The 26,093-nt window shown below is 41.8% G+C and overlaps 1 protein-coding gene across 1 annotated transcript; it reads left to right on the forward strand.

Annotated features, from left to right (window-relative positions):
* The first annotated feature begins 4,341 nt into the window (after positions 1-4,341).
* Shisal2b (shisa like 2B) lies at positions 4,342-19,688 on the forward strand. The gene is made up of 3 exons (XM_059276353.1): positions 4,342-4,532; positions 8,919-9,076; positions 19,555-19,688. The coding sequence occupies exons 1-3, from the start codon at positions 4,342-4,344 to the stop codon at positions 19,686-19,688; spliced, it is 483 nt and encodes a 160-aa protein (XP_059132336.1).
* The last annotated feature ends 6,405 nt before the right edge of the window (positions 19,689-26,093 follow it).

Consider the following 26,093-nt stretch of genomic DNA (forward strand, 5'->3'; position numbering starts at 1 on the left):
CAGAAAACACAGATATTTACATTATGATTCATAACAGTAGAACAATTACAGTTATGAAGTAGCAATGAAAATAGTTTTATGCATGGGGTCACCACAACATGAGGAATTACATCAAAGGGCCTCAGCATTAGGAAGGTTGAGAACCACTGTGCTGGGCAAACACTCCACCACTGACTTATATCCCAGGCCTTAAAAACCATATTTCTTGTTTATTTATTCATTGTGTGTGTGTGCATATATGATAGGGGGTGATGGTGGGTGTGCCTGGGTCCATGTGCAAAGGCCATAGGACAACTTTGCCGAACCAGTTCTCTTCCACGTTTGCATTGAATGTAGGTCACTAAGCTTGTACAGCAAGCGCTTTTACCTGCTGATCCATTTTCCAACCCCTCTCCCACCGTAATAAAAATTAAAATTAAAAACTTTTTGTTTTGAGACAGAGTCTTGATATGTTCAGATCAGTCACGAGCTTTTAGTCTTTTACTTAGCCCCCATCATAGATGGGATTATACCAGATCAAGTTAGCATTTTCTTTTAAATTTTTTTTTTCTTCATTGTGTAGTAGTATTATTGCTAGTTACTTTTATGTTGCTGTGACAAAACACCATGACCAACGCAACTTATTAAAGAAAGCATTTAATTGGGCTTATGGTTTCTGAGGGTTAGCATCCACGGTTGCAGAGCAAAGGCATTGTGGCAGGAACAGTTGAGAACTCACATCTTGGTCCATAAGCATGAGACAGAGAGCAATATCTTGGAATGGTGTGGGCTTTTGAACCCTTAAGGCAATCCCCAGCAACCCTCCTTCTCAAAACATGGCCATACTTCCTAGTCCTTCTCAGTCACCAATCAGGGACCAAGTTTTCAAATGCCTAAGACTTAATGAGAGGAATTTCATTTAAGCCACCACACCACCACCACATCATCATCACCATCATCATCATCATCATCAATGGTAGTGATGTTTGGGATTGAACAATTGCTCTACTACCAACTACATCCACAGCCCTCTGTAGTTTGAGGCCAGGTCTTGAACCTATGTATCTTAGTCTGGTCTTGAAATCATGAGCCATAGTGCTGTGAGTACAGACTTATGCCATGTAATGGGTAGCCATTCCAGCTTTGATCTGGAAGTTCCAACCCCCACTGATGCTTCGGTATCTGTCACGCCTACAAGGCGGGGCCAAGAGAGGATCCTGAAGACCCGAGATCCGGATGCACCACCTCTCTTGGTTCCTGGACCCTGGACACTGGAGGTAGATGGAGCAGAGTTCTCCAGAGAACACCGCTGGACTGTGCTACGTCTTTCCCAGACCCTGCAACCTACCTATCCCTTCATTTGTAAGTTACGCCACTAAATAAACTTTCCTTTTAACTACGTGGAGTGGCCTTAATAATTTCACCAATAATGCCACTATGTTCAGCTGGCATTTTCTTTTTTAAAATTATTTATTTATTCTTATTTTATGTACACTGGTGTTTTGCCTACATGTGTGAGGGTATTAGATCTTGGAGTCGCAGACAGTTTAGCTGACATGTGGGTGCTGGGAATTAAACCTGGGTCCTCTGGAAGAGCAGACAGTGTTTTTAACCTCTGAGTCATCTCCCCAGCTCCCCACAGCTAGCATTTGCTAAGCTGGTTCAAAAGCCTGGTCTTGACACTGCCACTGAGTCCTGTGTGTTAAAAGCCTTCTCCTTTGGCTTGCACTTGGGCTAGTGCCTGCTGTATGGGGTCTGGCAGCTGTGTGTTATGTATTTTATCTGTCTGAGGGATGGGCTGGCTAAGGGGTTCCTGTGATGCTTGTGTTAACTCCAGAGAATCTCCTGACCCATTCTTCCGTTCTTTCTTCTGCTTCTGTACTACATGATTGAACATGCGCTGTCAGACAGATTCTGCCAGAAAGCTGTGTCATCTCAGACTGAGCTCTGGCAGTTTTCTCTCTCCTTATTCCGTCCTGCCTGCCTCCGAGCTCTGTCCCCATAGTACTCATTCTCCATCTTTCCCATGTTTATCAAGCACCCACATGTCAGCTTGTGTGGTCTGACTATCCCTCCTTCAAAGGCACATGACCATCGATTAAGGAGCCTCATTATTTCAACACTTCCTTCTCTGGCTTTGCCTTGAAAATGTCCTGTGTGAGGCAGAAACGTTTTGTTGCATCAACAGTTACCAGTCATGCACCAATGGCACATTCTTACTAATTGACTTCATTATGTGAACATCATGGAGTCTATTTACACAAACTAAGATTGCTATGATGTCACTAGGCAATAAAATTGCACAGGACTCCCCGTAGCCCCTGTATATCTGGTCCATCATTGATCAAAATGTTGTGTGATGCCAACTTGGGGACTGTGGATGCAGCTCAGTTGGGAGAGTGCTTACCTAGCCTTCAGGAGGCTCTGTGTTCAATCCTCAGCACATGTCATACATGGGACATAGCAGTGCATACCTGTAATCCCAGCTCTGTGGATATGGAGACAGGCACATCAGAAGGTCAAGGTTACCCTTGACAACAAAGCAAGTTCAAAGCCCATTGAGGCCAGTCTCAGAACTAAAACAAAATAACTTGAAGGCACATTCACCAGAAAGGGGCATTTGCTCTTGAGTATCAGTGGTCTCAAGGAACTCAAGCGTAGGAAGGGATTGACATGTGCAGGAAAGAACTCAAACAGAAACCACAAAGCCACCACCATTTGTCAGACCCTTGTTTGTTACTCCCCCTCTGGCTCATTTTTCTCCTTTCCGTTCACTGCTTTCCTGTGTGCCTGATGGAGCTGCAGTTCTATGATAGAGATATACACCTGTCCTAACTAAAGTGGGTCCAACCTCTGGCTGAGTCTGTGGCATGATAGCACTAGGAACCAGATTTAATTCCTTCTCTAGACAGAGAGAGAAAGAGACAGAGAGAGAGAGAGAGAGACAGAGAGACAGAGAGAGGCAGAGAGAGACAGAGACAGAGACAGAGACAGAGAGAGAATACAACACATGGCCATAGATAAGACATACTGTAGGATGGTGGTCTCTGAGAAGGGAATGGGTGAAGGAAGACTTGTGAGGACCCCGGCCCCTCTGGAGAACATAGCTACCGTGCAGAGGGAGAGAGTTCAGGTGGAGGGAACAATCCTTAGAGTACCTACATATCTGGAGATAGTGGGGGTTCCCACCAGTGGTAAGCTTTGCAATTCACAAGGTATGGGGTAGAATATTCAGAAGGTATTGGTCACAGTAGGGAAAAATTTAGTCCCAGAGTCCATGCTGGTCCTGCCTAACAAAGCTTGAAAAAAGAAAAATGGAAAGACTCAAACTGTCTCCAAGTAACTACATTCCAGATCAGAGCTCAGGAATATTTATAAGGATACAAAAATATCCAGCACACAAGTTCATGACGTCTGTCTTCCAATCAAGCCCCTGGCCAGAGGAAGGAAGGAGAAAATGATAAGGAACAATGTTCTGTCCTGGTAATTCTGTGAGCGCTAGTCTCATATTAAGGCTATCTATCGTTATTTTTGTCTTTATATGCCTCATATATTGTTTGGCTTGCTATAACAAACACACATCACTACTGTTATTTCAAAAGATTGAACAAGCCACTTAGGAAAATGATAATCATAGGCAAAAGTACTTCTGCACTTTAGAAGTGACTGAAAGTCTCTTTCCTCGACTCCTTCCCTTTCTGCCTTGCTTTCTAGAAGGTTCTTACTTTCTTTTCCGCCGTCTCTTGCCTTTTCCATGTAGTTTAGGTCAACATGGGGCTGCGGCTGTATGTTTTAGGTTTTTGAGAGAATGCTGTTGCTTGGCTTTGAGCACCCCATGCCCTCATTAACGCTAGTCTAAGGCCTCCTGGATCAGTGGTCAATGCAGGTAAAGCCTCTTATGAGCCAGGCTCTATTCGCCATGTCCCTGGGCAAAGAAAGATGACACTTTGGGTGCACCTGTGTAGACTGCACCCATGTCCACCTCTGCTGTTCCCGCTAAAGAGATCCTTCTCATGTGGCGTGAAGACTACTACAGGCTGTGGATGAAGTGCATGAAAGTGGAGCGGAGTCCACAGAGAGCAAAGAAAACAGTCGGAGGGAGAGGCAGAGGAGGCAGAGGGCCGGGCCACGCAGAGAGAGAGGGACCACTCAGCGACGAGACCCAGCGACGAGAGCAGAGCGCTCCAGCACGGCTGGCGTGGACAGCGAGGTGGCGGGGAGAGCCGAGAGGGCGCGGAGGCTGAGCGCCCAGCACTCGGACCCCCAGATCGCAGGAGGCGCCCAGAGACACCCGGGCTGGGGACCGCACGGTCCGAGCGCACATCGCACGCACCTCGGGGATCCTGCGCACGGCAGCCCGCGATGAGCGAGAGCAGCCGCCTGTGCTCGGGCTACTACAGCCTCAACCGCAGCTTCGTGGAGCCCTTCCAGTGCCCGCGGCGCGGCGACGGGGCCGCGCTGCTCTACTGCTGCGGCTTCGCAGACCTCAAGTACTGCTGCAGCGAGCCGGGCAGCTACTTCCCCTACAAGCACAGCTACATGTGGAGCCTCAGGTGGGCAGGGCAGGGCAGGGCGGGGCAGGGCAGGGCAGGGCAGGGCAAGGTGACCCTTCCGGACCTGGGAAAGGGACCGGTGGAAGACACAAAGCCAGAATCAGGGAGGTCTCCCAGTGCGCGTTGTATTCAGGTCCTTGTGCCAAGGCATCAGGCTTCTGAATGGTCACTCTGCAGGGCACCCTGGAGACAGTGGGCACCCCTGTGCGTCCCAGCCTACCTCGGGGACCACTGCTTGCGCGACAAGCTGGAGGCTCCACTAACAAGACTGGAGGTTTTAATTCCTCTTTAGGTGTTTGTTCATTTTATACATTTGAATGGAAAAGAGGCTTCTTTGGGAACCCCCGGGTTAAGGTATTAAAGACTAGCGGAGTACTTATGCGTCAGTGGGCAGGTGGAGTCCTTAAAGTAAGTGTGTGTGTGTGTGTGTGTGTGTGTGTGTGTGTGTGTGTGCAGGTGCAGGTCTACAAACTGGGCTTTAACAACTCGCTCTTCTCAGAGGTTCGGACAGTGTCACTGTCCAACCAGGCTGAAGACGGAAGAAAGAGCTTGAGTTCCTCTGACTGCTCAGGCAGCACGGCCTTTCTGGACACCCTTCCCCTACACCTGCACCGTTTGACCATTGCTAGACGTCAAGAGGCTTTACTTTCAAAGGCGCGTCTTTCTTGCTTCTTTTTCCTACAGTGGGGCTTTTCCTTGTTTCTGTTAGTCCTTATGCAGGTGTTTTCACGATGAAATGCTCCGCTTCAAAGACAGCAAACTTTGAAACTTTAAACTTGATTCTTTTCTTTAGTCTACAGAATGAGTGGGCTCCTATTATGGAAAAGAACTTTCATTCCCTCCACCATAAATGTGTGTGTGTGTGTGTGTGTGTGTGTGTGTGTGTGTGTGTACACAGTACTATTGCTCCACTCTCTCATCATGATCCAAAATTTGGTATACATGCCAGATCAACAGCAAACTTAATGTTTGAGGCAATAGAACAGATACTACTTTTCTTTTCTTTTTTCTTTTTTTTTTTGGTTTTTTTTTTTTTTTTTTTTTTTTTTTTTGGTTTTTCGAGACAGGGTTTCTCTGTGTAGCTTTGCGCCTTTCCTGGAACTCACCCTGTAGACCAGGTTGGCCTCGAACTCACAGAGATCCGCCTGGCTCTGCCTCCCGAGTGCTGGGATTAAAGGCGTGCACCACCACTGCCCGGCCAGATACTACTTTTCTATGTTACAAATTTCAATAAACTCTCAAAAAGACTGCCTTCCTTCTGGGAAGTCAACGGATCAAGTGGTTCTTGAGTAGGACAAACTTGGCATAAAATGACACCAACTTATTCACCGTAGATTATTTGCAGGAAGAAGTGATGTTCTGCCCTGTTATTTGGGCTTCTCAAGACTGGCTTGGTAATCCATCTGTGAGTGTTTGAAGGGCAGAAGCACCTCCAACAGAGACGGGCAATGCTCAAGTCAAACTCAGTTGGAAACGGTGCCCAGGATCTTCAGATCTCCCACGGTGGCAGGCAGAAGAGGCCATAAAACCTTCATACGGTCTGTGAGAGCACGAAGAAGGGACAACCTGCTGGGGTCTACCTTCATCAGTACAAAATGAACAGCTAGTTCAGTGTCAGGGAAACAGAAAAATCACATTAACTAAGGGCATCAGTCGGCAACATTGAACCAGGGGTTCCTGTGAATTTCTGAGCTCTGAAAACACTGCAGGGAGGTAAATTTATTAGAGCTTCATTTATCTTCTATTCTTTGCTCTTCACTGCTAATTTAAAATGCTCCAAGTGCAAAAAAAAATGTTACAGAGGTGTGGTGATATATTGTGTACCCTAATAAAAATTCCCTGAAGATCAGAGAACAGAATAAGCCACTAGATTAAACAGAGAGGCCCGGCAGTGGTGGCACACACCTTTAATCTTAGCACTCGGGACACAGAGATCCATCTGGATCTCTGTGAGTTCAAAGCCACACTGGACTACATGAGATTGGCTCAGTCTAGGAGAGAAAACAGAGCCAGGCAGTGATGGCACACACCTTTAATCCCAGTACTGGGAAGCACACACACCTTTAATCCCAGGAAGTGATGGCTAGGCAGAGAAAGGTATATAGGGCATGAGGAGACAGGAACTAAAGGCTTTTCAGCAGAAGTGTCCCTGTTAGCTAGAGGCTTTTTCGGCTGGAGCCTTTCGGCTGAGGACTCAGAGATATTGAGTCAGAGGATTCGTGGAGTTGGTGAGGTGAGCTGTGGCTTGTTCCGTTGTCTCTCAGATCTTTCAGCATTTACCCCAATTTCTGGCTCCAGGTATTTTATTAAAAGGCCATTTAGTAATTCATGTTACACAGAAGCCACTAGTGTTGGTATTGAGATTGCACAGCTACCAGAGAAAGACAGCCATAGCTACCTTGAGGCGAGCGAAGGTGCCAAGTAGGGGAATGATTGCGTGGACAGGATGGCAGCTTCAGACACTTTCCAAGGACTGGCAAAGCAACTGCTCTGGGAAGCCAGGAAGAAGGATGATTCTCCCCTTCCAGTGCCGGTCCTCTCTTTTCTTCCCTCCTCATCTAAACCCCTAAAAGGGTCCCCTTCAGTAACCTTTGCCAGGACTTCAGAAAATGAGGCTTATTGGGCAGGGCCATTCATGGGTGGATGCTGAGTAAGTATGTGTGGAAATGGCCAATTTAGGAGACCCCTGGCTCCCCATCTTTACATGAAAATCTGCAGGCACATATGGAGCCATGGCACAGCATTAACATGCTCTTTGGGTTTCCTCCAAATTGTGTATTGTTTTAAAAACCTTGAACATTGAACATTCATGATGTATATGCTAGATTTCATTAGACTGACAAATTTTCATTTACTAAATCACTTTTTAACCTTGAAAATTATTTTCAACAACCAGGTTCTCATTTCAGGAGTCTGTCCAAATACCTCACCTATCTGCTTTGTGTACAAAGTGATACTAAATGGGTTGCATTCTTATGTGTCTGTGTCTAGGAAGGTAGAACTAACCCTCCCGGACACAGTTCACAGGAGGCAAGGTATGAGGGTTTCTTTCCTAATCCTATGAGAGGAAAGGGTAATCAGAATGGCAGCCTCCAAGTTCAAATACATAACTCTGTTTGGACTGTGACATAAAATTATCTAGTCTTCACTATATGCAGGGCTGGTTGGGGCAGAGTCAATGTTAATAAACCAAGCACAACAATCTGGAACTTTGACTCCATGTTGCCTATAGCTCAGGAGACAATCTCCTGTGTGCAAGGGTGTTTTATCTCCTCAAATCAAGGCAGAGTAGAATAAACAGCCTGTCACCTTCAATACTGTTCTTTCTCTCAAAGCAGTGATGCTCCAGGCATCTCTGATCAAATTCTGCCCCCCCCCCACCACCTCCTTCCTTTTGGTAAAAGTCAAGCTTGCCAAGGGCCTAATCCCTGAGAGAAAGCAGAAGCCTGAAGACAAGCCAAGAAGATAATGAAGACTCTGATCATTATTTTTCAGTGATGTGCATTCCAGTTGCTACAGGCAGATCAATTGTGAGTTAATTGGTGTTTACCCTCATCCGTTGAATATTTTCTACAAGCTAAACACACGTAAATACTTATTCACAACACTATGGGGAAACCAACTGAAGTCTGCTTGTGAATAGCCTAACATCTAATTATGGGTGTTTACACAAGGCTCAAGAGACACGCGTCTGCACACACTTCAGTATGTCGCTTGTTTTCCAAATTCCCTCTCTTATTTAATAGTACCAAGTGCACAGGTTTTTATGAAAACTGCTACTTCAGTATCTAGCCACATGTGTAAGCACATAAATGAATTGCTCCAAATGTGGTGCAGAGAAAAGGACAGGAAAATCTCAGATTTGGAAAGTGAATTTCATATACATCCTGTGAACGGCTTTCTTTTAACTAAAGTCTCTTCTCTTTTGCAATGGTTGTGGTTTTGTATATTAACACATGGCGTCTTTCATATCTATCTCTAAGTGAGAAGTCTTACATCTCTGATAAGTGTGTTTCCTGACTCTTACGGAAGCAAGTATTTTCCTGTTTAATCTTTCATTTGTGAAACTGATCATTCTAAGGTGTGGTAGTAATTTGATTAGCTTGACTAATTGGACTGGTATGTTTATGATGTTCCTAGAGAATCATGCGACCTTTGACCTGTCTCATTGATACCATACTAGTAATAACATACCAACTTTAAAGGTCCTGAAATACAATAGACAGACTATGACAGGAATCCGGGATGGAAATTTCAATCGTTTACTGTTTGTAGGAAAACAGAATTTGGCTCTGAATGAGTGAGAGCAAGAACGAGCACTGGCGTCTCTGGACCCGCTTGAGCGCACATCAGTTTGGATGACATGGCGTCTTTCTGTTTCTCCAGCATCGGCGCTCTGGTTGGACTGGGAATCGCTGCCCTTGTTTTGCTGGCCTTCGTCATCAGCGTCTGTGTCCTTTGCTACCTATTTCTGTACACAAAACCTCAACGATTAGACAACGGCCTTAAACTTCAGCACCTAGAGGCAGCTTCCACCCTAGAAGGTAACCTGAATCTACTGTTTGTAATCAGTTACCTGTACCATATCTCAGCTGGGGGACAGAGCCCACACTGTTAAGAATGAACATGCTTTAAAGGTTCAGTTTACGGTGTATCCTCGCAAGACTTCACGTTGAATCAGCCTTAAGTGACGAGATACTTCAGGGGAATTGTGTTCAAGAAAAACTAGCAGACTATAAATGCCCTCATGGGAAACAAGTCAGCAGGCCAGTACCTTCATTTTGATGTATTTAATTCCCTTTTAGTTATCAACACAATAGGTATCCTCTTGGAAAAAAAAATTACATTTTGGTTTTCTGGAGGAACCTAAGACATCAAGTACATAAAGCAACAGCATGCCCAGTAGGACACTCTTGGTACTGCCCTTGACACTGGTCCATCAGTGGTCAGACTGGCACCTCGTGTGAAGGGGGCATCTAAAACCATTCAGAGGTTTGCAAAAAGCCTGAAAAACAAGTAGAACATTCTTGGCTGTTGAATAGCCCACAAACTAATTCTATTGGTGTGTGTCTATGTGCACAATGTAACTATAAAGTAGAAAGCAACTTTTATGCATAATTTGTGGACTCTATATTTTCCTAGTGTTCCACTCATAAAGCAGTCTATAGATATCAGCTGCTATTGTTATAAAACTATCAAGATTCTGTGAAAACCGATTTCTACTAGTGTATTAGGAAACACCAATCACGAATTTTTGAAATGTGAGTATGCAGAGTATATTTTGAAGAATATGTAGGTAATAATACATAAATTTAGGATCTATGTTGACATATTTAGAATAGCATGCGAGGGTTTATTGCTTCCATTTAAAAAGAAAAGGAAAATCTTTCTTAAAATATGAAGGATTTCTCTGTATTTTAGCTGAATGATGGAATCTGGCAGGTTTATGAAGTACCTGCCCTGCGACCTTATCAAATATGTCACCATCACCGTGTGCCTGCATTAGCTGTAGTCTCCTCTGAGGAGAAGGAGAAGAAACTCCCCAGCCCCTCATGTCTTCTTGTCACAGTACGGCAGGACAGATCCCTCTGGAGTGCTCTTCCCAAAGCACTCATAACAAGGGGCCAAACTGACAGGCTCCGAGCTGAATTTAGTCCAAGTGACTTTGACCCAGTTTCTCCACAAGCACAAGTGTGCGATTGATTGGTGATTATCACATCATCAGACTGTAAAAGTAATTATTGCCTCATTTGCTTAGATGATTGAAAATCATGATTCGGAATCTGTTCTATGCCCAAGAATCACCTAGGGAGGGACCATGTTAAAAACACAGCTTTGCTGGGTGGTGGAGGTGCACCCCTTTAATCCCAGCACTTGGGAGGCAGAGCCAGGTGGATCTCTGAGTTCGAGGCCAGCCTGGTCTTCAGAGCGAGATCCAGGACAGGCACCAAAACTACACAGAGAAACCCTGTCTCGGAAAAAAAAAAAAAAAAAAAAAAAAAAAAAAAAACAACCAACAAACCAAAAACACCCCCCCCCCCAAAAAAAAGCAAAAACAAAACAAAACAACACAGCTTCTCAGCCCCAGCTTTTCTGACAAGCACCTCTTCTTTTCCCTCGTCCTCTTCTTCCTACTTTCCGTAGCATGGTCATGGCGAGACTATTCAAAACTAAGGCACTCCTCAAACTCCAATGTTTCACCAACCCTCTCGATGGATACAACTCTCCACCATAACCTTTTGTGGTCAGCCTTCTAGGTCTCTCTTTTTCTAACCTCCTTTTCCAAACCACATTGAGCCCTTTGCCATTCCTTGAGCTTCTTGATGAGGGCCTTGGCACATGCTGCTACCATTTCCTCCGACATCTGTGTGACTTACAGTGTCTTTAACTCTTTCCTGAGACGTCCTTTTCCCAGGAGTTCCTCCTCATGCGCATTCTCAACTTCCTTCCTGCTCTTGCTAGTCAATGCCTGCTCCCCCACCCCCACCCCGCCCCCCCAAGCATTTACTACTAACACACTACACATTTGACTTAACTATTATTTATTTACTTATCTATTTGTTATCTATAAATTTCTGACATTCTGACTGGAAACTAAGCTCCAGCAAAGTAAGAAGTTCTGTCATGCTTTTTCACGGTGATAGCCCAGGTGCTTATCACACGCAAACATTCCTTGAAGGAATGGACTTGACTAGTCTTATATCTTTATTGCTCTCAGGACTGTATCTTGGAATCACTGACCAAGTACGGTCGTTGCTGCAGTCACTGAACATGCATTGAGTGTGTCTTTTATGTAATTCACTGTGCTCAATCAAAGTGGTCATTTTTCCTGGTTTAGCTCAAGGACTATTGCAAAATTTTATTTCATGTTTGCACTGTGAATCCAGAAGCAGAATTACTGGCGTGTCGATTCAGATTTGGCATGTTTCTTGCTATTTAGTGGATAAAGCCAGTTAATGCCCTTCTTAGGACGTTAGATGAGACTGCTTACTTGCAATGAAATCTCCCCACTTCGTTCCTCACGAAAATGTTGTATCAAGGTAGTAAGTTAATTTAATAGACCTTTCCAGAGTCTGGATATTAGAATGCAGCATACAAAATTTAAAGTAACCAGTACCTTGCTGTTGCTTTCAAAGGACGGGATTTTGGTCCTGTGGGTTGATTTTTTTTCTTTTCTAAATCATAGTACAGAGGACAAAACAAAAATAGGTAATCCATTTGCTGTTGGAATAGAAAAATGGGTTCCTCTTGAATCGACCCTTTGAAATGATAATTAAACATTGTGCACTTTATTAAATATGAGTGTCCCATTCCAGTGTTTCCACCACCTAGCAAGAGATACCGTTGTTCAAGCTGTGGGAAAGACAAGTTAGGGGTATTATTGCATTTAAGAAAAGTGTTAAAGATTGGAAACATAAGGAAATGTTTGCATAATTAATCAGGCTTGTAAGTAGTATATCTGAGGGAAAATTGATTTCACCAGTTACAAGCCTTTTATTTCAACACTATCTTCTCTTAAAAAATATATCTGACATTATTTTAGACTAATACCTAACATTATCTCTTTTATTTTCTGAAATTCTGATTACATAATTCCCCCTCCCCCTTTCCTGCCTTAAAACTCTCCCACATGCCTCTCCTTGTTCCCTTTCAATGTCCTCTTTTTTCATTAATTGTTGTTGCACACACACACACACACACACACACACACACACACACACGCACACACTCCTAAATACATGAGTACAACCTACTCACTCTGTATAATACTACATTAACTATGTTTTCAGGGCTGAACATTGACATTAGATAATCCATTGTTGTGTTCTTCCCTGGGAAAACTATTTAGATTAATTTTTATAGTGGAGACTGTTTTCATTATAGATAATTTGAATGGATCACACAGGAGGAACTGTGTTCTTGTACATATCACAATGAATAGAGGGACAATGGTATAGGTCTAAAATCGGCTAATCATAGATTACACTGCCCGGGGACTTTGCCTCAGCCTATTTTCATTCCATGGTATTTCGATTTTAAATGTGTACAGCTTGAGGCTTTACAGTCTTTGAGTTGATCTTGAAAAGGCAGGTAGGTCTCTTCTGGCCATGGCTGCAGACATTAGTGGCATAACCTCTGTTGTTCACCCTGTACCGAGCACCTCTCACTGAGCGATTGGTGGGCTTTTACACTGTTTTCTTCTTTTTAAACTTTTACGTTTCGGGTTATGCACATTTCAAATGCCAATACTCAGAAGAATGCCGTGGCTTGTATGATTGTGCCTTGGACACTAAGTTACCAAGCAGAAGATGCCTATGTGAAGACAGTCCTCACCATGAGGGCTCATTTCAAGGTTGTGGGAGGACATTCATGGGGCCAATGATGGAGCAGTCAGAGGGACAATGTCAGAGATCACCGCTTCTCAAATGTTTCCATAGGGAAGGTCTTACAGCCTTATCAGAAATGAAGTCACGGCCCCAGAGTTCTCAGGGCTAGAGTGGGAAAGGTCTGTCTTAAACCTTCTGAGATTCAGCTCTTAATTGTTCCTGTTCCTTTAAACTTTGTGGGTATTTTCAACTGACTGCACGGTGTAAAGCTTGCTCTTCTCTAATTATGACATTCGTCACCCAGACCTAAGTAAAACTGCTGCTTCAGAAAGATAAAGCCTGTTCACCCCGAGGGTTTGAGTAGGTTTGAGTAGGTCCTGTGGAGGGGATGAGGACTGATCAATGACAGGGACTCTGAGAAATGGTGTGTCTGATAAAACATAGAAAGGCAGTATTAGGAGAACTGGTGGGAGCGATAATACAATTGTATAGAAATAATAAACACCCGCAAGCTGGTATTTGCTGGTCGCCTTGGAAAGGTGGAAAATAGAAATGAATAAAAGTAGGTAAATTAGCAGTAAGATACGGTCACATAGGCAGAAAAACAAAACTGCCTATGGAATACTGAGAGAGTATATTGGAGAAAAATCACATCATCGTTTATTGTGCCCCTGAGCAAAAGGAGTCTTAGGGTGACTTGAAATGGTTTTGTGTTTCTTCTTAGAAGATGCTCTTGTTTCCTCAGAAAGGCAAGTTTCTTTCTGCTCATGTTCATTGTAGAAACCCTGGAAATCCTGAGAAAGAAGCAAATGCTCTCAGCACAGAAGTGGAAGGTGTTAGCACCACAGTAGATATCCCCAGGGAGGTTTTTCTATGTATCCCTAGATCACATAGAAAGCAACGTGCGAAACAGCGGGACATGGCAGCCTAGGTCTGATCCCAGCACTCAGGAGGGTGAGGCAGGATGGTCACAAGTGTAAGGCAAGCCTGGGCTATATGGTGGTATTCTTCATACAGTCTGTCTGTCTGTCTGTCTATCTCCCTCTCCTCCCTCTCCCCATCTCCCTTAAAAACAAAAAACATGATAGTTGCATCTTTCTTTGCCAATAAACAAATGCCTCTGTTATCATTTAACCCACTTATTACTTCACAAAACACCATGACTTTTGCTGTTAATACAATGAGCATTTTTATATCTCTCTGCAGATTTACTGATGGTTAAGATTTTGCTTCATTAATTCCATCACTGGTACTTCTGCATATTTTCTGAACTATATGACTTTTAAACTATAAAATCGATAGCACTTCCTAAGAACAAAGATACTTCCTCTTGTGTGAACCATGCCCACACATCCAAGTCAGCAACCACAACACTGACACAGCAACATACACTCTGGGGTTTATATTAAGCTTTTCCAATCTCGGATCTGGTCCAGAATTACATTTGCATGCTTTTATTTCTTGTTTCCTTTAATCCTTGGCCTTTCTTTTGCTTTTATTCCCTTGACAGTTTTGAAGAGGAAAAAAAAAGCCAGATATTTTGTGCAGTGTCTCTCAATTTCTGTTTGTCTGTTTTCTCATGATTGGAGAGAGAGAGCATACACTTTTATAAGAGCATATGGAAGGTATAGTAGTATCAAAGTACCACAGACAGCACACAATCTTGGCTGGCCTGATTATTAGTAATGGTAACATGATTGTAGTGAGGTATTTGAAACCATGAAAATATCCCGTTCCTCTGTGAGTTTTCACTCACTGATTGTTTTGACAACTGTTATTATGATGACACTTATAAATGACAATTTTCCAACTTCTTACAGCTTTTAAATTTATGATTTCATTGCTCCCCTGTTATTTTTCTTAGTTCTTTGTGCCACTGAAACAAAATAGTTTAAACTGTATAACTGATAAAGAAAACAAGTTAATTTTCACAATTTCGGAGGCTGGGAAGTTTAAGATCTAGATGACTGAGTACTGAGCACTGAGAGCTGATGTCTGCTTCTCAAACAGTGAGTGCCATGATGTTGCGCCTTCTCACGGAGCAAGGAGAGAATGGGCAAAAAGAAGCTGGCTGGTTCCCTCCACCCTTTTGTAGGATTGGTAACTCCACACAGAAGGGCAGAACTCTCACGGTCCAATCACCTCCTAAGTTCCTCATCACTTGATACTGAATACTTGCCAGTTTGATTTCATATGGCCTTTAGAGGAACACATGCATTCTAACCGTTGGATTGCCTATTCATTTTAATGTTAGTATGGACTTGCGGATTTTAAAATATTATTATTGCTGTTTATTTTGACCCATGAATGACTTTACATTTGGTCAGTGGTCATTTTTCATTTGATTTTTTTTTTTTGGTGTATATGTGTATGTAGTGTACGCACACTGCTAACCATAGGATTGCCTATTCATTTTAATGTTAGTAAGGACTTGTGAATTTTAAAATATTATTGTTGTTAATTTTGACCCATGAATGACTTTACATTTGGTCAGTGGTCATTTTTCATTTGATTTTTTGGGGGGTGTATATGTGTATGTAGTGTATGCACACTGCCTGCAGAAACCAGAGGGAGACACTGAGTATCCTGCTGTATCAGATTCTGCCTTCCTTCCTTCCTTCCTTGGATCATGGTTTTATCGCTGAAGCTGGAGTTAGGTTGCTGGCCAGCCAACTCCAGTGATCCTCTGGTGCCATCCTCTGTAGTGCTGGGATTACTGCCATACACAGGACCTTGGCTTCTTACGTGAATGCTGGGATCCAAACTCACATCCTCATGACTGCATAAAAAGCACCCCGAACCACTGAGACATCTCTCTTGCCATTAAACAAACTCTCTCAAACTGTATCGTGTAGCTAGAGTTTTCCTGCCTGGCCCACAGTCAGGACAAATCTCTCTCACCTGTCAGTCCCACAGCCGCTCAGACCCAACCAAGTAAACACAGAGACTTATATTGGTTACAAACTGTATGGCCGTACCAGGCTTCTTGCTAACTGTTCTTACAGCTTAAATTAATCCATTTCTATAAATCTATACCTTGCCACGTGGCTCGTGGCTTACTGGCATCTTCACATGCTGTTTGTCATCGTGGCAGCTGGCAGTGTCTCTGACTCAGCCTTCCACTTCTCAGCTTTATTCTCCTCCTTGTCCCGCCTATACTTCCTCCTGCCTGACTACGGGCCAATCAGTGTTTTATTTACCAACCAATCAGAGCAACACATTTGCCATACAGAACATGCCTGCTTGCCTGCTTGCCCATCATTTGGGGAGCACTTTTTTGTTGTTGTTCTCCGAGACATTTGGTACTTTCCCTGTTTCTCCAGTGCAGCCTACCATTTCTTCAAGAAGCCTGGTTCATTTCAGTTGGTAACAGTGTTTAAGTCAAGTGTGGATACCCCATATTTAATTACCATATTGACTTCCACTTCCACCATTCTCTTACAGATACATTGAACACTTAGGTATTTTCTTAGCAAAAATCCTTAACAGAATTCCTGATCTGAGTGTGCACACATATCAAAAGATGTGGGTATAGTTTCTACCTACCCTCCAGAAATTACTATTTTACACTTACTTACTTTTCCACAATCTTTGTGGCTTTGGGTATTATTATTTAAAGATATCTATTTTATTAATTTCATAAAGAATAGTATTTTTCTGTCTTTTTGTTTTGGTTTTTGGAGACAGGGTTTCTCTGTGAAATAGTCCTGGCTATCCTGGAACTCACTCTGTAGATAAGACTGGCCTTGAACCAAGTGCTGGGATTAAAGGCAAGCACTACCACTGCCTGGCAAAGCATAGTATTTTATTTCAAATTTATCTATCAGGCATTTTCATGTTTGCCATGTTTTGTGGCACACTACTTATTTTTTATATATTTTTTTCTATGAGGGTATTCATTCTTTCATAGATGATGCAGGTTTTCTTCTGTTGTATTTATATATGTATGCGTATTTAAAGCTTTAATAACTCTACAGAAGCAAAGTAGGGACTCTGGTTTTTTTTTTTAAATTTCCAAATGAGTCATTTGTCCAAATATCTAGTAGTCTATCTTTCTAATGTCAACCTAAATGATCACTTACCATAAATTGTTATATATACTCAGGTCTGTTTTTAGACTGTGTTCTGTTAAATTATTCATTTTGGTTATTCTTAAATTATAATATTTAAAATTATTGCAGTTATATTATTTTAATGTCAACTCAAGAATCCATCTTTTTCCTTCCCTCCTTTCCTCCTTCCTTCCTTCCTTCCTTCCTTCTACCAAGCTTCTTTTAAGAACGTCTTGGCTTTTTGTATGTAAAGCTTAAGTTTCCAAATGAACTTTTGATCACACTCTAAAATTTTGAAACAGTTAGGTGATATTTTGATGGTTTTAGAGTAAATTTATAGATAAGTTTGGGAGTCACTTTACGAAATAATACTTGTGGAGAAAGGTGCTCAAACTTCATTAAATTGGACTGCTGACTCTACTCAGTAATACTTTATTTCACGAATGCTTTTAAAGAATTCATTGTGATATTAGTGGAAAAAGGGATCATTTGGATTTACTAGCATAAAAAGCCACTCACGGAGTCTCTTGGAAAGAAAGATAATCAATTGACAAACTTCTTGATCACTGCCTATAACCGTGTCTGCGAGACTGTTCCGAGAAAGCCAAAGCTGACCCCACCACAAAACAACAGAATGACTTAGGGGTGTCCATTTGACATTGTTTCCCAACGCTATCCAGCTAGACCAGCAGCCAGGAGCTGCTTAGAGCTCCGGAAGAGCTTAGAAGCTAGGTTAAGCTGGATGAATAGTGACAGGAAAACTCCACCACAGATCTGCCAGGTGGCCAGGGGACAGAGACCTGCAGGGGTACCCAGTATTCTTTTTCTGTTTTGAAATGCCTGCCAGGACCCAAGTGTACAATTACATGATAAGTTGGTCCCTGAGGACCAGCTCTGAAATACATACAAGTTTAACTGTTAGCAGAACAAATGTTTGGCATCGTTACAACGACAACGGGCAGAATGATTTCGTTTGATGAGCTGGATTTAAATTTTGCCAAAGGTCAAAGCTTTAAGGGCCAGCTTATGATATTCAGGATTAAAGGAAGGCTAAGATTTACTTATAGTAGCCAGACTGAAACGAAATAAAGGTGGAAACACGAAAGCTCGCCACCAGGAACTGAAGGGGAGAACTATGATGGTGGGTCTTGGCAATTTGTATTCAACTAAAGAAATAGGAATTAAATAAGAAAACCCCTCCACGTGTAACAAATCCTTGGCAGTTCAATGGCATTACAGCTTTCTTACTTAAAATCGAATCCATGTTGTAGCCTGTGATAGAAGGCTTTATCCCTACCTGGCTGGATAAGAGATTAATTTCTACGAAAGGAAAACCAGGGAAAACAGGTTGCAGAGGTGGACCCTTCTCTTAAAATGGTCCCCAAAAGATGTTAGGGGACTCTGCCATCACTCGGGCTCCACTTGCTGTTTTTCTGCATCTGCAATTACTTTAAACTGCTGTAGGGAAAGCCATTGAAAGTGCTTTTGAATTTTTACCAGAGTAAATTCTGGAGTGTTCAGGTGTTTACAACCAATCTTTCTTATTCGAATAGGAAATTGCTTTGGATTTAGAAGCCAACCTAGGAAATTGTCTTGATAAGCTAACATGTTTAGAAGGATCTGGAAGCCAAGTAAATAATGAATCAGGGCTGGGGAATAAGGGCTTTTGCAAGTGCTAACAACAGAAAATTTAACACTGGAATGTATTTTGATAGCTGTACAACTCAAAGAGCACTAGTCAGTTTTGATGAATTCCTCTAGCTTTTGCCACAGAAATACATAATGGAAACTAAACCTGCCAGAACAGAGACAAGTTAGAGCATCCAAATTATTAGGTTAGAAAATAACACTTAGAGATTCCCCATTGCTATATAAAACACAGAACCTGTATCGATGAAGTAGGAGAAAGAAAGCTTTGAAATTTTAACTCAAATATTATGAATTTAAATATGTGAGCATTACTTAGGAAATATGTAGGAGTCAATAAACCAACATTAGATTTTAAGTTTTCAGAACTGCTCCCCACAACACCCCACATTGAAGCCTTGGTATTTTAAATAAATGCTTATATAAGATACAAGCACAGTAACAATCCACAGAATAATGATCCACTTCTCCTTTGTTAGCTCAAATGCTGGTGGGTAAAGACCACATCCCCCAGCCCTTGCTTATTATGGATTTATATACAGTGTGTGAATTGGATTGTGGAGTGAATTGGATTGTGGAGTGAATTCTTTTAAAAAACTCACATCCAAATTGCTTATGGTGGCAAAGCCTTCTGATTCTTGAAATCATCATGATTGGCTTTAATGCAGTTTATTCTATTTATGTATAGAGTAGGGACAGTCACATTTTCATTAAATGACCCTGAAATTGTTACCTCTTTGTGAAATGTGTGCTTTTCATAGCGGCATGGAGAAAAGATCATAGAAATGAAATTCGTATTCCTGTGACTGAGTATCTCTCTTCGCTTTCAGAACGAATGGCTCAAAGTCATTCTGAAAGGACTTGGTTCTCACCCATCAATACAGTATTTTCAGAGCTATTTTCAATACTATTATAACAATTCAAGCACGAATGTTGAAAAGACAAATTCTGTCACAAGTTTGGCTAATTATTTCATTTGGTCTTCTGTATTTGCAGGCAACTTAAATAGAAAAACCAAAGGCCTCATTTCAAATGCAGCATCAAATTCAACAAATGAGACAGTCTATGAAGCTGATGACGTAACTCAAGAAAAAACAATGGATACAACACAAATCAATATTGCTTATTAGCTAAAATCCCTGTTTTAAAAGCTTACTGGAGAGATGGAGCACTAAGAATAAAGAATGCTTTTTATTTTATTTGGCTTTTTGAGAAGGGTCTTTGTACATAGTCTTGGCCATCCTGGGACTCACTATGTAGACAGGGCTGGCCAGCTCACAGAGATCCGCCTGCTTCTGCCTTCTGAGTACTGGTATTAAAGGTGTGTGCTACCACACCTGGCAAGAATGCATTTTCAATCAACTTCTAACATTGCTTTTTCAATATTTGCCACTCACAAAGCAAGACCAGCTGCAGTTTTAATTAGCTCATTTATTTAAACACTCTCTAAGGTTCTGATAAATGTTTTTGTGCGTAAGTTTACTTTGTCAAGTTTCTGTATGACATGAAACTATGCTATTTCTTCAAAATAAAGAGTTCAACAATGACAGAAAAACAAACCAATCTCAGTGAAGCATAATAAATGGGCTTGTTTCATTACCAACATTTCACAATTATTTAATACAGAATATAACTGCCATAAGAGATAATAATGGGTAAGTAAATCTTGGGGGAACTTGTCTCATAAACCAAAGGCTCTCAATTCTCTTAGAAATCAATGTTTTTGAAGGATTTTTTTTGGGTAACTAGAATATATTACCTTCATAAAAGTTAATATTCAATGTCAAAGATTATCAGTGTATAACCTGTAAAATGAGTACATCCTGTATTTCGATTATACAAGGCAAATCCTGTTGGTACATTTCCTGAAGACTATATGTAATGAAAGTTATAAAAGAAGTAAGTTTGAATGTGAGCAGTAGGCTTGACTGGACCTTCGACACACTCCCTGATGAAGAAGCCCACCTCTGGGTTACCCAAGGAAAAGCCATGCCCCCCACCACCTTGTACCAACTGATGCATCTCTCTGCAACTCACAAGCATTAGGTGCTTCATAAGTTGACACAAAACATTAAAAGCAAAAAGCTTTTATTAAACTGAGGCTCATCTTAAATACTGGAAAACATCTTTCAAATGATTTCTTTAGGTTTCATAAATATTCAGTGTAGTTCCATCTAATGCTACCATCTAACATATAAAAACAGTTTCAGCTGCTTATATCTCAAAAGATTTTTCTTCATAAATATATCTATTGGGAAAATAGACATAGTTTTAAAAAGAGCATTCAATAGAAAAAAAAGAAGAACTAGAGCCTGTGTTACTGCACACCTCTGCTGGGTAAGGCTTCACAGCTGGAGATTTGTCTTTTAAAATGCGCTGAACATGGCTTCTTTAGTCTGATATCAAGAAGGAATGCTTCCTGGTTCTTGTGCATGCAAAGCTCAGGGGTAGAAACTTTTCATCGCGTCTATCAAAATGATGGGTTTCTCTCAGGCTAGCATTAAGTTTTGAGGGGATGGAAATGTTTTCTTACTTGCAGTCTGGTACCATTGACACCAATCTCAGTGGCTACTGGGCACCTGAAATGCAGCTGATGTAACGGAAGTGATATGTGTTTATTATTTTATTTAAATGATTACATTTGGATTCCCTATTCAAATAGAATAGTTTCACTAAGGTTTAAATATTAAAATGCTAGAGTGTCTCAAAAAATGCTAGAGTGTAATTGAAGTATGAAAGTTCAGACATTTTTAATTATAAATATGACAGGTTTTATTTTTCTTTTAGATCAGAAAAGCAAAGAAATTTTATTTTGTGCAGGCTTCAAGCTTTTATGAACACTTTTGATCTTTTCCAATAATTTTTTAAAAAAGAAGCCCCAGATGCCAGGCAGCAGTGGCACACACTTTTAATACCATCACTCAGGAGGTAGAGGCAGGTGGATTTCTGTGAGCTTGAGGTCAGCCTGGTCTATAGAGAGAGTTCCAGGGCAGCCAGGGAAACATAGGGAAACTGTCTTTAAAAAAAACAAAAAAAGGGGGTGGGGAGGAGAAAGAAGAGGAAGAGGGAGGAGGAGGAGGAGAAAGATAGAAGGAAGAAAGAAAAGAAAGAAGAAAGCAAGCAAGAAAGAAAAAGAATGTGGGAGGCCAGCTCCCACATTTTACAGAGTTCCTATGAGGAGGAGAGAGGAATAAGGAATTTGTAGCTAGAAAGATAGCAGAGATGAGACAGGCAGAAACACAGGATAGCTTTGGGAGGACCTGGGTCAATACCCAATGGCCCCTTCTGTCTCTTCAAAAGGGCTTTTTATAACAATGCCAAGGGGTGGGGCAAAAGACTTCCCCCTTGCTAGATCAAAGCATATCATACAGCCAAGTGCAGACAGACCCTTCCAAACACCTGGTAACCATGCACATGGTCATTCCATCCCCTTATGCAGCCCTACTGGGTAAAGCAAGCTCAGATCTCACTAGGAAACCTCTGTGGGCTACCACAAAGGAAGGAAGGAAGGAAGGAAGGAAGGAAGGGAGGGAGGGAGAGAAAGAAGCTCCAGAATGTGTTGCATTGATATAGAAGAGTCAGTAACAATATTTCTAGACCATCTCAGGTGGACATCTGTGTAGCTAAAGTTTTCCTGGTCCTGCCTGGCCCACAGTCAGGACAAATTTCTCTCACCCGCCAGTCCTGCAGCTGCTCAGACCCAACCAAGTAAACACACAGAGACTTATATTACTTAAACTGTTTGACCTAATGGCTCAGGCTTCTTGCTAGCTGTTCTTATCTTAAATTAACCCATTTCTATTAATCTATAAGTTGCCACGTGGCTCGTGGCTTACCAGTATCTTAACATCTTCTCATGGTGGTGGCTGGCAGTCTCTGTGACTCAGCCTTCCACTTCCCAGAATTCTCCTCTCTCCTTGTCCCACCTATACTTCCTGTCTGGCTACTGGACAGTCAGTGTTTTATTTATTAACCAATCAGAGCAACACATTTAACATACAGAACATCTCATAGCATGTCTGGGTGGAGTGTTTAGTCAAGGCACGAACGAGTACAGCTTTATTTTCTTTGCTGAAAGAAAGGGAAGGGACCATAAATGGCACAAAGAAGAGGAAATTAAGACTGCAGCCCACACTCTCCCTATCTGAGAAAAGGCAAAATGGCTGTGTATACCATAAACAGTGTCCAAGGAGAGGGATCCTGGACCCCTGCTGTGCCGGGCACTTAGGAAGGAGTTGAAGGGAGGGGCATGAGTAAAGTCAGATGACCCTGACCTTAGCAAATGGGGTTACTGTCACCTCTGTTCTTAGATACTGAACCTAGTACCATGATTAGCCAGCATCCTTAACATGTGGCCTGCAGAAGTAGCTCACCTTTAGGTTACCTGAGTGGACCAAGTGATGTGTCTTTCTGTAACAGTGAGCAGTGGTGCTTCAAAAATTGAGACAAAATATTAAAAGCAGGAAGCCTTATTTAATTATGGCACAGTCTATACATTTAAAATATATTTTAAATTATTTATTTGGGCTTCACCAATACTCACATAGTTTTAAGCCCATCAAGAATAAAGTGAAATTAACAAATCACATTTTGAAAAAATGTACATACATATAAATGCTGAGAAACATCTGATGGTACAGTAAGGCTTTTTTATTTTATAACTTTTTTGGTTTTAGGAAATATAAGCCATTGCTTAATTTATAAACAACAGAGCATAAGACCCTAAAATTATCTTCTATGTGTACTTTTAATGACTGCAATTTCATCTTTTAAAAATTGCAGAATTATGAAAGAGATGAGACCAAACCCCAGCAAAAGCCACTCCCTTCCTTACAATGCCGTTATGTCTCATGGCTTAGAGGGTAAAATCTATGCTCACAAACACGGAGCCTACGGTCTCCTTCTCTTGGTTGCAGGAACCTGAAATGGTGTCTGTTTTTACCACTCAGCCTTACACAGGCACACTAGCCCTGCGGGGCCTCCATTCCTTCAGGCACACAGTTCAACTCATGTCATCGTTTTCTTTCTGCACAGAACTCCCTCATCAAGAACTTCCCGGGCTCCTCTCGTCAACCTTAATAACATAAAATTCAGGTGTTATGTTCTCTCAGCAGCCCCTCTCAATGCTGTAGACTAAGGCAGCGTCTGTATTTCTTGCCGTGAATCTTGGGGTTCATTACTGCGCTCACATGCCTGTAGTTCTCATGGCACTTCCACCAGCTGGACTGCTGGACTGTGAGCTCTTCAGGGCAGCAGACGGGCATGATCTACAGATACTACTGACAGCTCTGCTACCTACTTCAAGGCTGAAGGAAACCTAGAATCTAGAGTCGTAAATACACACACACACACACACACACACACACACACACACACACGAGTTGTCCAAGTTACCATTTGTCAATACCCTGGCCTCCAAGAACTAAAGGGGTAAGAGACATACTAAATGTGAGGAAGTGAAAAATAAAAAACAAAAAACAAAAACAGCCCAAGATGGGTGGTGGCGCATGCCTTTAATCCCAGCACTCGGGAGGCAGAGGCAGATGGATCTCTGTGAGTTTGAGGCCAGCCTGGTCTAACAGAGCAAGATCCAGGACAGGCATCAAAACTCCACAGAGAAAACCTGTCTCGAAAAACCCAAAGAAACAAACAGAACTTTTAGACAACAGATATGAGAAAAAGAATGGAAAAGTCAGGGAGCATGCTCACCAGCTTAAAAACAGTAGCTTCTAAGTGTCAGATAACCTAGCTACAGACAGAAATCTACATGTAAATTCTGTCTGCATTTGGTGAAAATGACATACAATTAGGTCAGAACAAAGTGAATCAAACACCATTTATTTACTTAAGTTGGCATGTTTAGCAGTCATAATAATAAACGCAACCTTTACAGAATGCTGGCTGCTTGTCTATAATACTGCCTTAAAAGAATATTACTTTGCCGGGCGGTGGTGGTGCATGCCTTTAATCCCAGCACTTAGGAGGCAGAACCAGGCGGATCTCTGTGAGTTCGAGGCCAGCCTGGGCTACCAAGTGAGTTCCAGGAAAGGCGCAAAGCTACACAGAGAAACCCTGTCTCGAAAAACCAAAAAAAAAAAAAAAAAAAAAAAAAAAAGAGAAAGAATATTACTTGAATTTCACTAAAAGTGATCTGAGAAAACACAGTACAATATTTCATAGGCAAAAGACACCAAGGCCCCGAGAAGTTAAATGACTTTGCTGGGGGTTACACGGGGAGTTTGAGATAGAATGTGCTCAGGGTGGTATGGCCAAAGGCTGCAGAGGGGCTTAGAGGAGACAGTGTGCAGCCAGGGCTGTACAGGCACAGGCTGCACAGAGAGGTACCACACCAGCCCTCTGGACTGTTACTACTAAAGAAGTGTTCTTTCTGCTTCATACTGCCTAAGAAGAAATTTCATGCATTCACTTTCCTAGGAGGTATTAGTGATATTTGCATCCCATTCCAACAACAACTTCTTATTTTAGTAAAAATAAATGACTTTTGCTTTGATACTTCATAAGGTATACTAATATGATAGTGAAATTCATTAATCATGTTAAGATTATTCCTGGGGGAAATAACTGGTCCATTAAAAATTTTTATTTTATTATAGCAGATTAATGAGTGAGGGCTGATTGTATATATAAATAACATTTCTGAATCATTAGCTAAATTAAGAAAAAAACCCTTATAAGTCAATTTACATTTTCTTACAATTAACAGAAATAAAACTCACAAATATGAACTCTTCATTTACAACTGATGTCACTGATAGCAATTCTACACATACAAAGAGATGAGGCCATTTATTTCTTTATTTGCTTTTTAAGTTTAAAATTAAAAAAAAAAACAACCTTAAATTTACATGCACATGTGTATGTATATGTCTGTGTGAGTATCTGCTAAGTAAGTGCTCATGGATACCACAGAGGTCAGATGTAGGCATCGGATCCCTTGCGACTGGAGTAACAGGGTTATAGGTACCTAGTGAGGATGCTGGGAACTGAACTCAGGTCCTCTCTAAGAGCAGCAAGAGTGTTTAACTGTTGAGCCACCTTTCAGCTCCCTGATATTTTTTTAAAAAGGATCTTGAGAATATTTATTTACTTTTATTAATCCAGATAACCAAAGAAGTGAACTTTCACAAAATTAGTGTAGACAAAACAAGTCCTTAAAAATCTAAAAGTTTGCCGGGTGGTGGTGGCGCACGCCTTTAATCCCCAGCACTCGGGAAGCAGAGCCAGGCAGATCTCTGTGAGTTCGAGGCCAGCCTTGTCTACAGAGGGAGATCCAGGATAGGTACCAAAACTACACAGAGAAACCCTGTCTCAAAAAAATAAAAAATCTAAAAGTTTTGTGCTTTAGTCCTAACAACTGACTAAACTCTAAACAAAATTTCTTTTTATGGGCCAAGAGAGTAATCCGTTTGTGGAAAAGCTGAAGATACGTGCACCTCATGGAAGCAATGCTAGGGAAGGGTGTGGGTGCAGCTTCTGTGAAACCTGAGCAGAGGGGAAAGTATGGTAAGGGATGT

Source organism: Peromyscus eremicus, chromosome 11 (genome assembly GCF_949786415.1).
Source record: "Peromyscus eremicus chromosome 11, PerEre_H2_v1, whole genome shotgun sequence".
NCBI lineage: Eukaryota > Metazoa > Chordata > Mammalia > Rodentia > Cricetidae > Peromyscus > Peromyscus eremicus.

What these genes read in the sequence shown, in the direction of transcription:
- Shisal2b (XM_059276353.1), top strand. Translation starts at nt 4,342, where the DNA reads ATGAGCGAGAGCAGCCGCCTGTGCTCGGGCTACTACAGCCTCAACCGC. An exon ending in AGCTACATGTGGAGCCTCAG is followed by an intron (nt 4,533 to 8,918) that starts GTGGGCAGGGCA and finishes CTGTTTCTCCAG; the next exon opens with CATCGGCGCTCTGGTTGGAC. An exon ending in GGCAGCTTCCACCCTAGAAG is followed by an intron (nt 9,077 to 19,554) that starts GTAACCTGAATC and finishes CTGTATTTGCAG; the next exon opens with GCAACTTAAATAGAAAAACC.